The sequence below is a fragment of the Mobula birostris genome, chromosome 7, assembly GCF_030028105.1.
Source record: "Mobula birostris isolate sMobBir1 chromosome 7, sMobBir1.hap1, whole genome shotgun sequence".
In the NCBI taxonomy this organism is placed as follows: Eukaryota; Metazoa; Chordata; class Chondrichthyes; order Myliobatiformes; family Myliobatidae; genus Mobula; species Mobula birostris.
In genome coordinates this window covers 17638510-17659568 of record NC_092376.1, presented here as the reverse complement: position 1 = coordinate 17659568, position 21059 = coordinate 17638510, and the positions used below count along the sequence as shown (strand labels likewise).

Genomic DNA, 21059 nt, shown 5'->3' with positions numbered 1-21059 from the left:
TGATATTTGCCTTGAGGCAAGTCCAGGAGAAGTGCATCAAGCAGAACAAGCCTCTTTACTCTGTCTTCATTGACCTGACAAAGGCATTTGACATTGTAAACAGGGAGGCTCTCTGGATCATCCTGAAACGTTACGGATACCCGAGGAAATTCGTGAAGATGATTCAGCTGCTCCACAGGACAGGACAGGTCCTTTGCAGTGGTGATACGTCAGCTGCATTTGCCATTTCCAATAGGGTGAAGCAGGGCTGTGTACTAGCCCCAGTCCTGTTCAATCTGTTCTTCACTTGCATGTTGTCAAGTGCTGTCCAAGGTCTGAGGGAGGGAGGGTACATCAGGTACCGATTGGACGGCTCTCCCTCCGGCCTTCGCCGCTTGAACGCACGGACGAAGTGCCTCCATACAGTCATTCAAGATAAGAATGTAACAAAAGGCTGCGAAACACACACGCACCAACCAAGTGACAATTCCTTTACTAACTTCAACACGTCATCAGTTGTTAGCTTGTAGCTTCCTTTAACTTTTCACACCTGTATTGTCAATGGTGATTGATCTTCAAGGAATTCAAATATACACAGTTCCCAAATGGTCAATATGGATAACTGCTAGTCAATTCTGTATAAAAAGCAATATGTTTCTGTTCTGGCTTCAGGACAGTGTGGTGACAGAGGCAATGTTGTGCACAAGTGAATAAAGTGCCTTTGAGGAATGAGTGCGAGTTTTCAGAGTCCAGTTAGTTGCCAAGGACAGTAAGTCAGAGATGAGAAAAAATCCAATAGTAGTGATCCAAAACTCCGGGAGGCCAGTTCAGGGACATTCATTGGTTTCAAAAGAGAAGTGGATGGTGAGAGAAGAGTGCAACACAGGAACAGGCCCTTTGGCCCATGATGTTGTGCCAAACCAATTAACTTAGTAATTAAATGTCTAATTAAACTAATCCCTTCTGCCAACACAATGTCCATGTCCCTCATTTCTCTGCACATTCATTAAGGGTCTCTTAAGCTTTTATTGAATCTCTGCGAGTCCACTGAGGTAGCTGAAGGCCCAATGTCTATGTGTCCAAGTCTGATGGAGGCTGGAGTCTGAAGAAGACAACTTGTCTTGGAGTTGGAGGACTGTGCATGTGTGCGGGTTCACGCAAATGATGCATTTCAGTATATGGTTCAGGAACAATGATAAATAAACTTTAATCTTGACTCTTGAATCTCCCCTGGCAGTGCATTCCAAGTGTAACACACTGATTAAAATGTTTGCTGCTCTGCTGTAGGTATTTCTGCTTTTAATCTGTTCTGTTTTTAGCATGTTTGTGTTTGAGCTAAAGTTAAGGAGCTATGTTGTTCAACTTAGGAACGTTGTTCCAGCCAATCAGGATGGTGGAATTGGGAGACTGTTCTAGGGAATGCTGGGCAGAGAGGTTTTTGGTGATGGACACTGATGTGGGTTGAGGTCTTTTCATTGGAAGCTGGGAGAAGACTAGGGGGAAGGTGGTTGAGAATCCCGTCCCTGTTACACAAGGTGCTTTGTGTAGATGAATGGCTTCAAGGATGAATGACCAATAGTCCCGTGGGGGACCCCATTTGTTTGAGATGGATTTTGAGCAACATGCGGAAGGTGGCGTGTGCTTCCACGCAGACCATTGGTCCAGCGTGTAAGTTGAAAACAACTTCAAGATGAGCTCCAACTTATGTGCATGTTTGGACTGGATTCATTGTAATGAACCCTTTTTATTTATTTTTATTTTCTTTTTCCTACTATTTGATAAAGCTGAAATTTGTAAATATACTTCTTTTATAATTGTATGCAGTTTACAATCTGTTATTTCTTGCCAATGGGTAATTGCAAGTGGGCAGCATTTACACAGTATTCGCTCAGATTGGGGATGTGGACGGTCAAAACATCCCAGCCCTCCTGGTCTGGTGGGACCCAAGTCATATTGACCCTAGACATATGGAGTTCAGGAAAGGTGCTTTTCTCACCGCTGAGTCCATTGGCTTGTAAGTGAGTGGCTAACCAGCCCTGTTTCTCGAAATGCCCAGTAAAAAGGGGTTTCAGAGGCACATACCTCTCTCTGTGTAAAAGGAAAGTTGACCCACACATCTCCTTTAAACTTGCCTGTTCTCAACTTAAATACTCGCCATCTACATTCAACGGCCACTTTATTAAGTACCTTCTGTAACTAATAAAGTGGCCACTGAGTGCATGTTTGTGGTTGTCTGCTGCTGTAGCCCATCCACTTCAAGGTTTGATGTGTTGTACAATCAGAGATGTCCTTCTGCATACCTCTGCTGTAACAGATGGTTACTTGTGTTACTGTCGCCTTCCTGTCAGCATTAACCAGTTTGACCATTCTGCACTGACAACTTTCATTAAAAGGTGTTTTCACCCAAAGAACTGCCGCTCACTGGATGTTTCTTGTTTTTGCGCTACTCTCTGTAAACTTTAGAGACTGGTGTGTGTGAAAATACCAGGAGATCAGCAGATCCTGACATACTCAAACCACCTCATCTGGCATCAACCACCATTCCATGGTCAAAGTCACTTAGATCACATTTCATCCCCATTCTGATGTTTGGTCTGAACAACAGCTGAACCTCTTGACCATGCCTGCATGCTTTTATGCATTGAATTGCTGCCACATGGTTAGCTCATTAGATATTTGCATTAATGAGCAGGTGTACAAGTATACCTAATAAATTGGCCACTGATGGTATATCACCCTTCATTATTGCTGTATCTTAAGTGCTGGAGTGCCCCGTATAACAGCGTTGTGGAATTGCATTAGATGAACAGGAAGGAACATCATCCCATGGTCAAAGTCAGTTAGGTCACATTTCTTCCCCCATTCTGATGTTTGATCTGAATAATAACTGAACTGTTTGATCACGCCTGTATGCTTTTATGCATTGAGTTGAGTGCAGAGCATTCTAACTGGCTGCATCACCATCTGGTATGGGGGGGTTGGGGGGCACTGTGCACGATTGAAAGATGCTGCTGAGAGTTGTAAACTTAATCAGATCCATTGTGAGCACTGGCCTCCAGGAGATGGTATTCGGGAGATGTTCAGGGTGCAATGCCTTAAAAAGGTGGTATACATCATTAAGGACCCCCATCCCCCAGGTCAGTCATGTTCTCATTGTTACCATCAGGAAGGAGGTACAGAGTCCTGAAGGCACATACTCAGTGATTCAGGAACAGCTTCTTCCCCTCTGCCACCCGATTCCCGAATGGACATTGAATCCATGAACACTACATCACTACTTTTTTATTTCTATTTTTGTACTACTTAGAAACATAGAAAACCTACAACACAAAAGAGGCCCTTCAGCCCACAAAGCTGTGCCGAACATGTCCTTACCTTAGAACTACCTAGGCTTACCCATAGTCCTCTATTTTTCTAAGCTCCAAGTATCCATCCAGGAGTCTCTTAAAAGACCCCATTGTTTCTGCCTCCACCACCGCAGCCAGCAGCCCATTCCATGCACTCACCACTCTCTGAGTAAAAAACTTACTCCTGACATCTCCTCTGTACCTACTTCCAAGCACCTTAAAACTATGCCCTCTCGTGCTAGCCATTTCAGCCCTGGGAAAAAGCCTCTGACTATCCACACGATCAATGCCTCTCATTATCTTTAACACCTCTATCAGGTCACCTCTCATCTTCTGTCACTCCAAGGAGAAAAGGCCGAGTTTACTCAACCCATTCTCATAAGGAATGCTCCCCAATCCAGGCTACTTCCTTGTAAATCTCCTCTGCACCCTTTCTACGGTTTCGACATCCTTCCTGTAGTGAGGCGACCAGAATTGAGCACAGTACTCCAAGTGGGGTCTGACCAGGGTCCTATATAGCTGCAACACTACCTCTCAGCTCCTAAACTCAATCCCATGATTGATGAAGGCCAATGCACCGTATGCCTTCTTAACCACAGAGTCAACCTGCGCAACAGCTTTGAGTGTCCTATGGACTCGGACCCCAAGATCCCTCTGATCCTTCACACTGCCAAGAGTCTTACCTTTAATACTATATTCTGCCATCATATTTGACCTACCAAAATGAACCACTTCACACTTATTTGGGTTGAACTCCATCTGCCACTTCTCAGCCCAGTTTTGCATCCTATCAATGTCCCGTTGTAAACTCTGACAGCCCTCCACACTATCCACAACACCCTCAACCTTTGTGTCATCAGCAAATTTACTAACCCATCCCTCCACTTCCTCATCCAGGTCATTTATAAAAATCACAAAGAGTAGGGGTCCCAGAACAGATCCCTGAGGCACCCCACTGGTCAGCAGCCTCCATGCAGAATATGACCTATCTACAACCACTCTTTGCCTTCTGTGGGCAATCCAGTACTGGATCCACAAAGCAATGTTCCCTTGGATCCCATGCCTCCTTACTTTCTCAATAAGCCTTGCATGGGGTACCTTATCAAATGCCTTGCTAAAATCCATCTACACTACTCCTATGGCTCTACCTTCATCAATGTGTTTAGTCAGGCTCGTAAGGCACGATCTGTCTTTGACAAAGCCATGCTGACTATTCCTAATCATATTATGCCTCTCCAAATTTTCATAAATCCTGCCTCTCATGATCTTCTCCATCAACTTACCAACCACTGAAGTAAGACTCACTGGCCTATAATTTCCTGGGCTATCTCTACTCCCTTTCTTGAATAAAGGAACAACATCCGCAACCCTCCAATCCTCCAGAACCTGTCCCGTCCCCATTGATGATGCAAAGATAATTGCCAGATGCTCAGCAATCTCCTCCCTCACTTCCCACAGTAGCCTGGGGTACATCCCGTCTGATCCAGGTGACCTATCCAACTTGATGCTTTCCAAAAACTCCAGCACATCCTCTTCCTTAATATCTACATGCTCAAGCTTTTCAGTCCACTGCAAGTTATCCCTATAATTGCTAAGATCCTTTTCTGTAGTGAGTACTGAAGCAAAGTACTCATTAAGTACCTCTGCTATTTCCTCCAGTTCCATACACACTTTTCCACTGTCACACTTGATTGGTCCTATTCTCTCACATCTTATCCTCTTGCTCTTCACATACTTGCAGAACGCCTTGAGGTTTTCCTTAATCCTGTCCGCCAAGGCCTTCTCATGGCCTCTTCTGGCTCTTCTAATTTCATTCTTAAGCTCCTTCCTGCTAGCCTTATAATCTTCTAGATTCCAATCATTACTTAGTTTTTTGAACCTTTCGTAAGCTTTTCTTTTCTTCTTGACTAGATTTACAACAGGCTTTGTACACCACGGATCCTGTACCCTACCATCCTTTCCATATCTCATTGGAACGTACCTATTCAGAACCCCACGCAAATATCCCCTGAACATTTGTCACATTTCTTCCATACATTTCTCTGAGAATATCAGTTTCCAATTTATGCTTCCAAGTTCCTGCCTGATAGCCTCATATGTCCCCTTAATCCAATTAAATGTTTCCTAACTTGTCTGTTCCTATCCCAATGCTATGCCAATATTCCAATGCTATGGTAAAGGAGATAGAATTGTGATCACTATCTCCAAAATGTTCTCCCACTGAGAGACCTGACACCTGACCAGGTTCATTTCCCAATACCAGATCAAGTACAGCATCTCCTCTTGTAGGCTTATCTACATACTGTGTCAAGACACCTTCCTGAACACACCCAGCAAACTCTACCCCATCTAAACCCCTCCCTCTTGGGAGATGCCAATCAATATTTGGAAAATTAATATCTCCCACCACAACAACCCTATTATTATTCCTGTTATTATTAGTTAATTAACTAATTAATATACATATATACTTACTATAATTCAGTTTTTTCCCTTTATTACCATGTATTGCATTGTAGTGCTGCTGCAACATTAACAAATTTCACAACGTATGCCAGCGACATTAAATCTGATTCTGACACCACATTACATATTTGCATTAACAAGCATTTGTACCTAACAAAGTAGCCACTGAATGCAGTATCAGATATGTTGGCCCTGGGATAAAGATATTGGCTGTCTACTCTGTCTGTACCTCCCATAATGTTAAACATTTCCATCAGATTTTCTCTCAGCCGCTAGAGGAATCAATCCAACTTTGTCAAACTATGCTTTAAAACGCATGCCCTCTAATCACCCTAATAATAATCTAATGCCCTGCAGTAATTGACGGAAAATAATTTTCATGGAGTGTAAAGCCCGCTTCTTCACAAAACAGCACTATTATCCTAATGATTCAGCGATTCAGGAACAGCTTCTTCCCCTCTGCCATCCGATTCCTGAATGGACTTTGAAGCTTTGGACACTACTTTACTTTTTTAGTATACAGTATTTCTGGTTTTGCAAATTTTTAAATAATCTATTCAATATACTTAATTGATTTACTTGTTTATTTATTATTTTTTCTCTCTCTGCTAGCTTATTTATTGCATTGAACTGCTGCTGCTAAGTTAACAGATTTCACGTCACTTGCTGGTGATAATAAACCTGATTCTGATTCTGATGGAAATTATTCGGCTTTTGTGGTTTAGAGAAGACACCATCTGGCACTCTCAGGGTACAAATTCCTGATAAAATAAGCTAATTCCAAAAATGTTATCAGAAGCTATAGGAGACATCTGGAATGCACGTGTTCTTCAATTAACTTAATATGAAACAACTGAATTTACTCACTCATTTTTTCCAAGTAACTGGGGACAGCTGTACATACTTTAACAGTCCCAACAGCAGCCAGGAGCAGGAAGGTTTTTGTAAGCGTCATGACAATGCAAATGCAATAAAAATCCCAGGGATACCTAAAGAAGAGTATACAACAAATTTTTTTTTAAATTGCGATGTATTTCATAGCAGCAGTGCACTTTAATTTAATTATTTTATTTAATTAAACAGCCCCCAGTACCAATTCTCCCAATGATGTTACAGTAAATAATTTGTAGCCAGCAGCAAATGATATTCATTCAAAGTCAACTCTCAAATTCCTGTTAGGTTATGACACAAGTTATTACTACTGACTAGCTTCATCACAGCCTAGTATGGAAACACCAATGTCCTTGAATGGAAAATCCTACAAAAAGTAATGGACATGGCCCAGTCCATCACAGGTAAAGCCCTACCCAGCACTGAACTGTTGTTGCAGAAAAACACAGGGAACATTCTCTCTTCTCGCAGCTGCCATCAGGAAGAAGGTACAGGAGCCTCAGGTCTCACACTTCCAGGTTCAGGAAAAGTTATTATCCCTCAACCATTAGGCTCTTGAACCAGAAGGGCTAACTTCACTCAGCTTCACTTGCCCTATCATAGAGATGTTCCCCCAACTTACAGACTCATTTTCAAGGACTCTTCATCTCATGTTCTTGAAATTTGTCACTTATTTGTTTATTATCAGTTCTTTCTCTTTGTATTTGCACAGTTCGTGTCTTTTGCACACAAGTTGAATACCCAAGTTGGTGCAGTCTCTCATTGAGTCCGTTATGGTTATTATTCCATTATGGATTTATTGAGTATGCCCACAAGAAAATCAGTCTCAGGGTTGTACACGGTGACGATGTGGTTGTGTGAACAAAGTCACCAGAGAGACGTGGCGGGTAGAACTGGAGCAGTCTTTTACTCCACAAAATGAGACACTGCAGCAATCATATTGAGACTCTTTCCGAGGAAGACGCCAACTCGACCCAACACTACATGCCATTCTATATGCTAAAGATCAAAGAACAATTCTATATTTACAATGTATCTACAATGCTTCCTTTGAACCACCATAACTCTCACACCCCCCCTTCGCACCCACACTGTTATAAACCAGCAGCAACAAAGATGAATTTGAGTCGATTTTTTATAAAACAAACAACGCCATTTATTAACCTTTACTCAAATAAACATGGAACAGTAAAAGATCGACTAACTTAAACGGATGTTAACAGCGATAAGCTTCTATAGTTGTCAAACAGTCGAACTTAAAGACAATTCTTAACAGATCTTATTGAAACACAGTCTTAAGGTGGTAATTTAATAAGTCCAAATGTTTCCTGAAATATTCGAGAGGAGAGACTTCTCAAACCAGCTTTGGAGCAGTCCCCGAAGACGCAGCTCCCAGTCGAAATGCCTTATCCGAAGTTATGACGCAGAATACGATTTCTCAAAGTAACTCACCTTTTAACAAAGTGATCATCGCAAAACCCAAACCATGTCAGGGTTAACACAACAAGCGTGCCACGTACGGACGGTTCCAAGTGTCAGTCACACCTGTAATGCGCCGAATGCTGCTGGTTAATCCCAAAACGAGGAATTCTGCAGATTAGTCCTGACGAAGGGTCTCGGCCCGAAACGTCGACTGTACCTCTTCCTAGGGATGCTGCCTGGCCTGCTGCGTTCACCAGCAACTTTGATGTGGTTAACCCCAATCCTTTTGGGGTTCGTTCGGAGCTGGGGATTCTTCATTCTCACTCTTTCTTCTTCTCCGATGGCATAACTGCCAACTGTGGACTCCCAACAAAATGAATTACGCAACAACTGCGGTTTCCCCTTATATACCAGTTGGAACATGCCATCACGTGACATCACATCACCCCACTATCACAAGACAATTACATCATTCCAAGGGCACGAGACCATTACACTATTTCAATAGCATAAGACAATTACATCAATTTCACGAGATACTCACGGGACACGTAACAAGACAATGTTAATCAACATTGTCTGGCCCTTCAATCAACTGCTCTTTTCACAGTTCTAGGATCCCATTGTCCGGAGCTGCCTTTTAAATTTAATCTACAGTCCATATTCAGTTCTGATGGTTGGTGGCTGAAGTTAGGTGTTGAAGTTCTATGCCATATATCTTAACCCCAAAAATGCCCGAACAACATGTGTACTTTGATAATAAATTTACTTTGAACTTTCAACATTGAACTTTGATTACTAGCACAAATTCACAAGTATTGGTATCATTTTATACTTGTCACATACACCAAGATACAGTTAAAAAGCTTGCCTTGCATATTATTCATACAGATCGAATCATTACACTGTGCATTGAAGTAGAATAAAGTAAAACAATAATAATGCAGAATAAAGTATAAAAGCTACCAAAAGAATACAGTCCAGGTAAATGATAAACAATAAAGATCATAAAAAGGTAACTGAGAGAGTGCAATATCAGTAAACAAAGTCTACAATCATAACAAGGTACATTGTGAGGTCTTAGGTACAAGAGGTTCATTCAACAATCTGATACCAGTGGGAATGAAGCCATCCTTGAGTCTGGTGGTATGTATATGCTTTCAGGTCCTTGTATCTATTGGCTGTTAGGAGAGGGGAGAAGAGAGAATGTTCTTGATAATGCTGACTGCTTTACTGAGTGGGGTCTTTGATAATGCTGGTTGCTTTACTGAGATAGTGAAAAGTATTGACAGAATCCGTTGAGGGGAGGCAGGTTCCTGTGATGTGTTGAGCAGTGTCCTTGTGGTTATGTGCAGAGCAGTTGCCATACCAAGCCATAATACTGTACATCCAGACAGAATATCCAGTGGCATATTCTGATTAGTCTGACATTGCGTGCATAATTTTACCTTGTTCTCCAGATCCTGATCCATTCTTGGCCACCAGATGTAGGACCTTGCAAGGCTTTTCATTCGAGACACTCCTGGGTGAGTCTCATGAATTTCCTCCACAATCTGTGAACGGCCAGGGGGAGGCACGATGACCCTCGCCCCCCCAGAAAATGCAGCCATCCTGCAGACTGAGTTCTGTCTTGCGTTTGGCATAAGGCCTCAGTTCCTCTCCTTCCATGGCTCTGGGCCAACCTTGTAAAAGAAAAGTCTTGACTTGGGACAGGACTGGGTCCCTCTCTGTCCACTGCTTGATCCGGGTCGCCTTTACAGGTGTCTATGACAGCTTCTCCAATGAAAACACAGTCTCTGGGGGCACATATGTAGCAACAGGTGTCTCAGGTAAAGGTAGTCGACTCAGTGCATCGGCGCATGCATTATCCCCACCTGCTCTGTGCACTATAGTTAGGCTAACAATCTAAGAGCCCAACGCTGTATCCTGGCTGAGGCTAGCGGTGGAATGCATCTAGTCTCACTGAACAGGCTCATCAGTGGTTTACGGTCCGTATAAATTGTAAATACGCGTCAATAAAGGTACTGATGAAAGCGTTTGACTGCAAAAACAATGGCCAGACCTTCTTTGTCTAGCTGTGAATACCCCTTCTCAGCAGCTGTCAGTGTACGTGAAGCAAAACCAATAGGCTTCTCTGAATGGTCCTCTATTACACGTGAGAGAACTGCTCCGACTCCACAGGGCGAGGCGTCACATGCAAGGGTGATCTCCATGTCTGGGTCATAGTGAACAAGCAGCTTCGCTGAGTGGAGGAGTTCTTTCACTTCCTTGAAAGCTTTCCCCTGCTCTTCACCCCACTGCCACTTAGTGTCACTGTGAAGCAGCTTAGACAGTGGGGTCAAAACCCTTGAGCAGTCAGGAAGAAACTTGCCATAATAATTCACCATGCCTAAAAATGATCTGAGTTCCGTGACGGTCTTAGGGCTTGGGGCCTCCTTAATCGCTCTCACTTTGTCCTCCACAGGGCAAAGCCCCTCAGCTGTGATCTTGTGTCCCAGGTGAGTCCCACTCGATGCCAGGAACACACATTTTCCGCGTTTCAACCGCAGCCCTGCGTCTGAGAGCCCCTTCAGCACCCGTTCTAAATTAGCCAGATGCTCCACCTCCGTAGCCCCCGTGATCAAAATATCATCAAGGTACACTGCTACGTGTGGAATCCCCTGCAGCAAAGTGTCCATTGTCCTTTGGAAAATGGCAGGGCTGGACGCCACTCCAAACACCAGGCGATTGTACTTGAATACTCCCTTGTGTGTGTTAATTGTGATGTACTCCTTTGAATCCTCGTCGAGCAGCAGCTGTTGGCAGGCGTGGCTCATGCCCAGCTTTGTGAACAGCTTACCCCCTGACAGGATCGCAAACAGGTCATCCACCCGTGGCAATGGCACTCCTTCAGCCTAGAGCCCTGATTCACCGTAATCCCCACATATCCTCACTGTTTTGTCTGCCTTCAAAACTGAAACAATGGGAGCCGCCCACCTTGAAAACTGAACGGGCTCAGTAATGCCCAGCCTCTGTAAATGTTCCAGCTCCTCCTCGACTCTGCCTTTCAGGGCATAGGGCACCGACCTGGGCTTAAAAACACGTGGTGTGGCCTCAGGGTCGACATGGAGTTTCACTGTCACACCCTTCAGTGTTCCCAGCTCGTCCCTGAAAACATCACTGTACCGCTGCAGAATGTCCTCCGTCGTATGTGCATATTTAGTTTCATGCCAGTTTGGCAGATCTTGCAAAGCCAATCGCGACACAAAAGACTGGGCCCCCTGCCCTTAGCTATCACTAGCCTGGCTTCAGCCTTCTGACCCCCAGCTGAAATGTCCACATATAACACCCCTAAATGAGGTGTGGGCTGCCCCATATGGGTCCTAAGTTTGAGCTTTGACGGTCTAATGGGAGGCAGGTTGGACCCCCATGTCCTCCTGTAGGTCTCCTCACTAATGACCGATGCAGTAGCCCCTGAATCAACCTCAAACTTAATGTCGTTTCCCCTGACAGTGACTGTGGCATAATATGGTTCAGGTGGTTCCTCATCCGTTTCCACTCCAAACATGTTGTAGGCACACGCTGCCTCTTCATCTGCTTCTTCTAGATGGTGTGTGGTTGCCTGAGCCTGTTGAGCTTTCCCCTGCCCAGGCTTAATCTTACCCTTTGAACTTCTGCACTTTTTAGCTAAATGTCCCTTTTTGCTACAAGCATGGCAGACAGTGTCTTTGAATTTGCAATCATTTGCATAGTGCGTCCCTCCTCACCTGAAGCATTCCACCCGCTTTGCCTGTTTACCAGTCTCCCTCCTGACTTGGTGAACTGCTGCCGACTGCGACCCCCCCATGTCCTTTCTGAATATCCTTGGCATTATTAGCAGCCCTCTCCATGCCTTGGCAATCTCTAAGGCTTTCTTGAAAGTCAACGGTGGGGGTTCCCCTAACATGTGGCGTTGTATGCCATCACTATTAATGTCGCACACCAATCTATCACGGAGCATGTCTTCCAGCACCGCTCCGAAATCACAATGCTCCGACAGCTGCTGAAGCTCGGCCACAGACTGACCTGGCTTCCTGAAACGGCTGTGAAACTTACACCGTTGGACCATCACAGAAGGTTTTGGATCGTAGTGGTTCCCCACGAGCCTGACCAGTTCGTCATATGGAATGTCGAACTGGAACATGGAATGTCACCCGGTTTCCGCAGTGTGGCTAAATTCCTTATTAGCTTGTAATTCTTCGCCCCACACACACTCAAGAGAACAGAGAGCTTCTTAACCTCCTCAGTAATTCCATTAGCAGAGAAAAATTAGATTAGATCAGATTAGATTCAACGTTATTGTCATTGTGCCGAGTACAGATACAAAGCCAATGAAATGCATTTAGCATCTGACCAGAAATGCAAAGAATAGTGTTATTTGCAAAATAACTGCGAATAAAAAAAGTGCTACAGCACACAAATATAAAAGTACTGAGACAGTACAATATGGATGCAATACTGCTTAGCGCTGTGATGTGAAGTTCAGCAGGGTCACAACCTCAGGGAAGAAGGTCTTCCTGTGCCTGCTGGTGCGGGAGTGGAGGCTCCTGTAGCGCCTACCGGATGGGAGGAGAGTAAAAAGTCCATGGTTAGGGTGAGATGCATCCCTGATAATGCTTTTCTCCCTGCCCAGGCAGCATTTATGGTAGATGTTCTCAATGGTGGGCAATTGGGTGCCGATAATCTGCTGGGCAGTTTTCACCACACGCTGGAGTGCTTTGCGGTCTGATACGGGACAATTGTCATACCACACTGAGACGCAGTTGGTGAGTATGCTCTCAATGGTACAGCGGTAAAAGTCCGTCAGTATCCTGGGACAGAGGTGAGCTTTCTTCATGCTCCACAGGAAAAAGTGTCCCAACCTTTCCTCATACTCCGGCCAAAAATTCAACGATAGTCCCAAATGTAGGCATCTGAACATGAGGCCCCTTATCGGCGCTGCTACTCCAGTTCAAAACGTGCCGACACGTCCACAAAACCAGTTTACCTCATCGCCAAAAATATGTGGTAATGTCTACTTTGAAAAAGGCACACTCGACAACTTCATGCTCAAAGAAACAACTTTATCTCGAACGTCAAAACCGTTATGTACATACAGAGGCTTTCACAGCCCGTACGGCATGGCAGGGACACTATATACAGAGCACAGGAAGTAAAAAGAACATAAGTAAAACCCCTCCCCCCATTATCCTAATTAGTTTTAACTTACTTTTAATAATGCTGACATTACAACAGGAACATGCCAAATTTCTTTAACTTTCTGAGGAAGTAGAGTTGGGATGTTGCGTTGCAGTCATACAAAACACTTCTGAGGCTACACTTGGAGTACAGTACTGTGTTCAATTTTGGTCAACATGTTGCAGGAAAGAAGCTGCAAAGAAATCATGACAGCAGCTATATTGTATTAGGATTTAGAGGAGAGTTGGTATGTCACCAAAAGCATAAAAAAATCTCTACATATGTATCATGGAGAGCATTTTAGCTGGCTTCATCATAGTCTGGCATGGAGAGCGGGGGAGTGGTGCTACTGCATACGATTGAAATAAACTGCAGAGAGTTGTAAAGTCAGTCAGCTCCATCACAGGCACTAAGCTCCATAGAATCCAGAATATATTCAAGGAATGATGCCTCAAAAAGGCAGCATCCAATATGAAGGACCTCCATCACCCAGGTCATGTCCTGTTCTCATTGTTACCATCAGTGAGGATCAGGGAGGAGGGACTGAAGCCTGAAGGCACACACTCAACGATTCAGGAACAGCTTCTTCCCCTCTGCCATCTGATTTCAGAATGGACATTCAACCCATGAACACTACCTCACTCACTACTTATTAATTTCTATTTTTGCACTACTCATTTAGTTTAACTATTTAATATATACATATGCATTTACTGTAATTCACATTTTTCAGTATTATTATGTATTGCACTGTACTGCTGCCACAAAGACAACTAATTTCACGATATGCTGGTGAAATTAAATCTGATTCTGATTCTGATATTAAGCTGGAACAAGTGCAGAAAAGATTTATGAGAATGTCGCTGTAACTTGAGGGACTGAGTAACGGAGAGAAATGAATTAGTCTAGGACTTTATTCCTTTAAGCAAGGTGCAGGTCTCTGACAGAGGTGTGCACACAATCGCGAGGGCTGTAGAGGAGGTGAATGTACAGGCCTTTTGTCAAGTTTCTGGAGGAGGAAGGATTTTAAAAACAAGCTGAGGGGTAACTTCTTCACACAAAGGGTGATCTGTATATGGAATGAGCTGCCAGAGGAAGTGGTTGAGGCAGGTATAGTACTGACATTTAAAAGACATTTAGGCTGGTATACAGATTGGAAAAATATTGAGGATTATGGTCAAACACGGACAAATGGAACACATTTAGATGTGCACCTTGGTTGGTGTGGACAAATCTGTTTCCATGCTGTATGGCTCTATGACTCCAAGTTATGGATCTAAGAGAGAGCATATACAAAATGGTGGAAGAACACAGTAGGTCAGACAGCATCCACAGAAAGGAATAAACAGTCGATGTTTCAGGCTGAGACCTTTCAATAGGACTGGAAAAGAAGAGGGAAGAAGCCAGATTAAGAAGGTGGGGGTGGAGAAGGAGTACAAGAGAGCAGGTGATAGGTGAAGCCAGGTGGGTGGGGGAGAGGTAAATGAAGTGAGAAGCTGGGGGGAGATAGGTGGAAAAGGTAAAGGGCTGGAGAAGTAGGTACCTGATAGGAGAGGAGAGTAGTCCATCGGAGAAAGGGAAAGATAACGGGCACCAGGGGAAGGTGCCAGGCAGGTGAGGAGAACACAAGAGGTAAGAGGGGAATCAGAATGGGGAATGGAAGGGGGAGGGGAAATTTACCAGAAGTTAGAGAAAGCAATGTTCATGCCATCTGGTTGGAGGCTACTCAAATGAAGTTGAGGAGTTGCTCCACCAAGCTGAGATGTTGTCTGTGTTGCTTTGGATTTCCGGCATTTGCAGAATCTCTTGTGTTTATAATTAAGACAGGATCTAATTACTAGAAGTCTCTTGCAATTGTGCAGTGTTTTGCTAAGGCCTTACTCAGATTATTATGTACTATTTTGATCTCCATACCTAAGAAAGGACCGGGGAGTAGGTACCAGAGCCTAAAGACCCATACTGAATGATTCAGAAACAGCTTCTTCCCCACCATCAGATTTTGAGTTGTTCAGAAACCCCTGAACACTATATTGTTCTTGTTTTTTTCTTGCACTATTTACTTATTTCTGTGATTTATAGATATTTATGTCCCAAGGCCATAAGACCAGAAGATATAGGAGCAGAATTAGGTCCCTTGGCCTATCGAGTCTGTTCCACCATTTCATCACAGCTGATCGATTTTCCCTCTCAGCCCTAATCTCCTGCCTTCTCCCCATATTCCTTCATGCCCTGACTAATCAAGAATCTACCAACTTCTGCCTTAAATATACCCAATATATGGCCTCCATATCCACATTCTGGTTAAAGAAGTTCCTCCTTATCTCTATTCATAAAGGATGTTCCTCTATTGTTCCGGTACTGTTCATCTAATGCAATTCTACAGGGCACTCCAGCACTTAAGATACAGCAATAATGAAGGGTGATATACCCTCAGTGGCCACTTTATTAGGTACACCTGTATACCAGCTTGTTAATGCAACTATCTACTGAGCCAATCACGTGGCAGCAACTCAATACATAAAAGCATGCAGACATGATCAAGACGTTCAGTTGTTGCTCAGACCAAATATCAGAACGGGGAAGAACTGAGATCTTAAGTGACTTTGACTGTGGAATGATTGTTGGTGCTAGATGGAGTGGTTTGAGTATCTCAGAAACTGCTGATCTCCTAGCACTTACATGCACAACAGTCTCTAGAGTTTACAGAGAATAGCACGAAAAACAAGGAACATCCAGTGAGTGGCAGTTCTGTGGGTGAAAATGTCTTGTTAATGAGAGTGGTCAGAGGAGTTTGGGAGAATGGCCAGACTGGTTCAAGCTGACAGGAAGGTGACAGTAACTCAAGTAACAATGATGTGCAGAAGAGCATCTCTGAATGCATGACATGTGAACTCTTTGCATGGTCCAGAATTTTGCCCACATTGGCTTATAAATGGGATTGAAGGCTACATGTCTTGAAATATCTTGGAAATGACAGGCCGACTGCTCCAGGAACATAGAATTTTGGTCGTGCGTAAACCAACAGCAACACTGAGGAGAGTACTCTGCAGACCTAGAGAACAAACCAAGCTATTGGACAAGAGCAATGTGATCTACGAAATCTAAAAAGGGGACTGCAGAAAATATTACATTGGTCAAACTGGGAGAAAACACTCCACAAGGTTCCATGGACATCAACTGGCTGTCAAGCAGCACGACCAACTCTCCCGAGTCTCTACCCACGAAGGTCGAGAAGGCCACCAATTCGACTGGACATCAGTGAAGCCATGTCACAAGCAAAGACGCGGCGTGCAAGAGAATTCTTAAACACAAAATACTCTGCAGGTGCTGGGGTCAAAGCAACACGCACAACACACTGGAGGAACTCAGCAGGTCGTGCAGCATCCGTGGAAATGTTGACTGTTCGTTTCCACGGATGATGCCCGACCTGCTGAGTTCCTCCAGCATGTTGTGCAAGAAAATTTTTAGAAGCATAGTTTTCTGCAAACAATTCTATAAAGAGACATGTAGACTTCGATTCCATTTATAAGCCAATTCGGGCAAAATTCTAGACATCGCACAGAGTTTGCCATGCAACCAAAACCCTCCTTATGTAACAACTGAGTTTTCGTAATGACGGCCAACCAACTAATTGATACGTATATAAAGGCCAAGCACTCAGAGGACTCACAAGTGAACAGCACACTGATGTTGTCTCCTTTTATGGTGATAAAACGTTTGCAAATGGATTGCTAAGATCGGAAAACAACTCAACCCGACCATTTACAGCATTGTGCAGGCCCGTTAGCCCATGATGTTATGCAAATGAACCTACCTCCATTTCTTCCACGGGCAGCTCATTCCACACTTGCAACACCCTCTTTGTTCAACCAAGACGTATTTAGCAGTAACCCTGTGTTGAACCTCATCGGCCAATTACTTCTCCATTCAGCAAATGGGATGGAATACTCTACAGTTGTCACTGAGTAGTGCCTAGTGCAGCGAGCAACTTCTGTTTGCTTACTTGTTATGCTTCAATGACCTCCTGTTTTATTCTCTCCACACTCTGTACTGTATCTTTCTAACAGCTGTTTAAAACAAACCTTCGGAGTTTTAATACTCCGAGGGCTGAGGGTAGCAGACACCAACAGAATGCACTCATCCTCTCACAATACTCCGAGTATTTCGGTTCCTCTTGCATGCATTGTAGATTCCTCCTCTCTATAAATTTGTGCTGCAGGATGCAGAAGCTGAGGTAAAATCTATGCCTGAGTGTCAACGGCTTTCAGTTCGGCATCAAAATATCAAGCATTCGTGCACTACATGTAAGGTGAGCGTGCAGGATTGACTAACACTGAGGTTTCGAAGCAGAACTGAGAGAGCGCTGCGCTGTTGGAGGTGCTGCTGCTGTGAGAAATCAAAGAGTAGAGGTTCCTTCTGCCCTCCTAGCCATGACCTGGTTGACTCTTAGCAAAAACTGAAAGTTGTCTGATTATCAGTGAACAGTGAATTGGTTAAGGGTTCAAGATTCAAGTTTATTATGTGTACAGTACAATGCAAAAGTCTTAGGCACATATATAGAGCTAGGATGCCTAAGACTTTCACACAGCACTGTATATTGTTTAAAACAGAAAGGTGGTTGGGAAACAGAAATAAGAGTACTTAGCTTTCTATTACCTCAGTAGCCTTTGACCAGTACCTGGTCAAAGAACACTGAGGCTGTCAACAAGAAGGGTCAGAGCCATCTATTTCCTGAGGAGACTGAGGTCCTTTAACATCTGCCGGATGATGCTGAGGATGTTCTACGAGTCTGTGGTGGCCAGTGCAATCATGTTTGCTGTTGTGTGCTGGGGCAGCAGGCTGAGGGTAGCAGACACCAACAGAATCAACAAGCTCATTCGTAAGGCCAGTGATGTTGTGGGGATGGAACTGGACTCTCTGACGGTGGTGTCTGAAAAGAGGATGCTGTCCAAGTTGCATGCCATCTTGAAAAATGTCTCCCATCCGCTACATAATGTACTGGTTGGGCACAGGAGTACATTCAGCCAGAGACTTATTCCACCGAGATGCAGCACAGAGCGTCATAGGAAGTCATTCCTGCCTGTGGCCATCAAACTTTACAACTCCTCCCTTGGAGGGTCAGACACCCTGAGCCAATAGGCTGGTCCTGGACTTATTTCCTGGCATAATTTACATATTACAATTTAACTATTTATGGTTTTACTACTATTTAATTACTTATGGTGCAACTGTAACGAAAACCAATTTTCCCCGGGATCAATTAAGTATGACTATGACTAGAATTAAGTGTTATTTGGTAACTGAAAAAACATAATATACAGTACTGTGCAAAAGTCTAGGGCACCTTAGCTATATATATGTGTCCAAGACTTCTGCTTCAAAACACACAGAAAAATGCATCGTTTGGGTTAACCAGGGGTGTGTTGAGGGCAAGTGTCGCCACACATTCTGCTGCCAAAATAATATGCCCGCAATGCATGGCAGCACAACCACAGCAAAACAAGCCTCGCTCCTCCCGTGCACTCACACAGTCTAAAGGGCACAATACTAAGACACATACAAGAGCAAAGAGATATAGGAGTATGTTTGAACAGATCTCTGGAAGCGGGAGGGCAGACTGAGGACGTGGTCCAAAAAAAACATTTCTGGGATTCTTATCTTTGTCAATAGAGGCAGTAAGTACAAGAGAAAAAAAGTCAATAAATAGCTTTAGAATATTGGTTTGGGGCACAACTGAAGTGTTGTGCTGAAGAGTGTCACATTGAGGAAAGATGTGAAGACCTTGCATTGAATGTCTAATCACTGATGTATCTACTACACATTAATTTACAGTGATCCATGCACAAGATCACTTACGGCATTTTGAAAACATAATAGTACGTTTCAACCTTTCATCATTTAAAAAATATTCCAGTCTCACCTGCCTATCACTTCCCTGGGGGCCCCCCCTCCTCCTTCCATTCCTCCTATGGTCCACTCTCCTTTCCTATTATATTCCTTTATATCCAGCCCTTGATCTTTCCCAGCCACCTGGCTTCACCTATCACCTTCTAACTACCCTCCTTCCCCTCACCCCTCCCCCCACCCCACCCTTTTTATTCTGGTGCCCTTCCCCCTTACCTTCCAGTCCTGAAGAAGGCACAGCCCGAAACATCGACTGTTTGTTAATTTCCATAGATGCTGCCTGAGTTGCTGTTCCTCCAGCTGTGTGTGTGTGTGTTTTGCATTGAATTTCCTGCATCTGCAGAATTTCTTATGTTGATGATTTGTAAGTCTTATAAATTCTTTTACCCCAGCCAGGTTAACGTGATCTTGTCTCCTTTTTTGCCCTTATGCATATAATGATGGAAAAAACAGAGGTTATTTGGTCCAATAGGTCTATGCCAGCTTTCAGGAAATAAATCCCATTATTCACATTTCCCCTCTTCTTTTTTCCCTTTAGCCCTATTACAAAGGGACGTATGCTCCTTATGGGTTACAGGGAACCTCCCTCACACAAGCCCATCACCTCCCCTTTCTTTAACTCCCAAGGAGTAATTTACAGTGGCCAATTAACCCAGTTAGACCCCGATGCCTATGGGTTGTGTAACAAAACCAACACAATCACAAAAATACTGTCTAAACTCCATACTGATACCACCGGAGGTCAGGACTGAATTCTGTTGCATCATCATGTGCTGCAGTCTTGTGACCTCAACATGCACATAATAAATAAATTAGTTTAATGACATCTTTCTTAAAGCAGGGCAACAAGAACAGCTTGTGGTCTTAGCAATATCTTGTACCATTATAGCATGACATCCCTACTCCTGTACTCAACACCCTGATCAATGCAGACATCATCATTATGTGCTTATGTGTATATTGTATGATGTAGGTTATCATGGTGGCCATGATTGTATTTGGCAAATTTTTCCAACAGAAGTGGTTAGCCATTGCCTTCTTCAGGGCAGCATCTTTACAAGACAGGTGACCCCAGCCATTATCAATACTCTTCAGAGATTGTCTGTCTGGCATCAGTGGTCGTATATCTAGAGCTTGTGATAGGCTCCTGCTGCTCATATGACCATCCACCTCCTGCTCCCATGGCTTCACGTGATCCTGATCAGTGGGGGAGGGAGGGGCAGGAGGGGGAGCTGAGCGGGTGCTACACCTTACCCAAGGGTGACTTGCAGGCGAGTGGAGGGAAGGAGTGCTTTACATCTCCTTTGGTACAGATGTATCTCCATCTCGCCACCCCAATGAAGGCAGATGTATCAAGTGCCTTCCTCACCACCCTGTCTACCTGTGGTGCCATACTTTGAGAGAAACTTATCACTGTGCCTTCATTTTCACCAGGTCTAAATCTGGGAGTGCTCTCCCCAACAGCACGGTACTTTTATTTATTTTACAGAAATAAACAGGCCCTTCAGGCCGACTGCACTACACCGCCTAGCAATGCACTGATTTAACTCTAGCCTAATCACAAAACAATTTACAAAGACCAATTAACCGAGACGTCTTTGGACTGTGGGTAGAAACCAGAGCACCAGGAGGAAACCCACATGCACATGGGAAGAACGTACAGACTTTCTTACAGAGGACGCCAGAATTGAACTCTGAACTCCAACGCACCGAGCTAACTGCTATGCTATGTTACCGTAGTAACCCAGTAGGCTACGGTAGGAGGATTTTCAGAAGAACTGAAATGGTTCAAGAGGTTGACTCACTCTCACCTACTCAGAGGCAATTAATTATAGGCAATAAATAATAACCTTG

The 21059-nt window shown here is 43.9% G+C and overlaps 1 protein-coding gene across 5 annotated transcripts in view; it reads right to left on the bottom strand.

Moving 5' to 3' along the window:
* Positions 1–21059, bottom strand: part of LOC140200032 (interleukin-5 receptor subunit alpha-like) — a 110978-nt gene that overhangs the window by 71436 nt on the left and 18483 nt on the right. For 3 of the 5 annotated variants that reach the window (XM_072262680.1, XM_072262683.1, XM_072262684.1), the window contains exon 2: positions 6660–6781. In XM_072262680.1, coding sequence (XP_072118781.1) covers positions 6660–6747 — 88 coding nt within the window. In that variant the 5' untranslated portion in view covers positions 6748–6781. Of the gene's footprint in view, positions 1–6659; positions 6782–13332; positions 13354–19421; positions 19631–21059 lie in introns of those variants that run through there. The other 2 variants (XM_072262681.1, XM_072262682.1) reach the window with 2 other exon arrangements.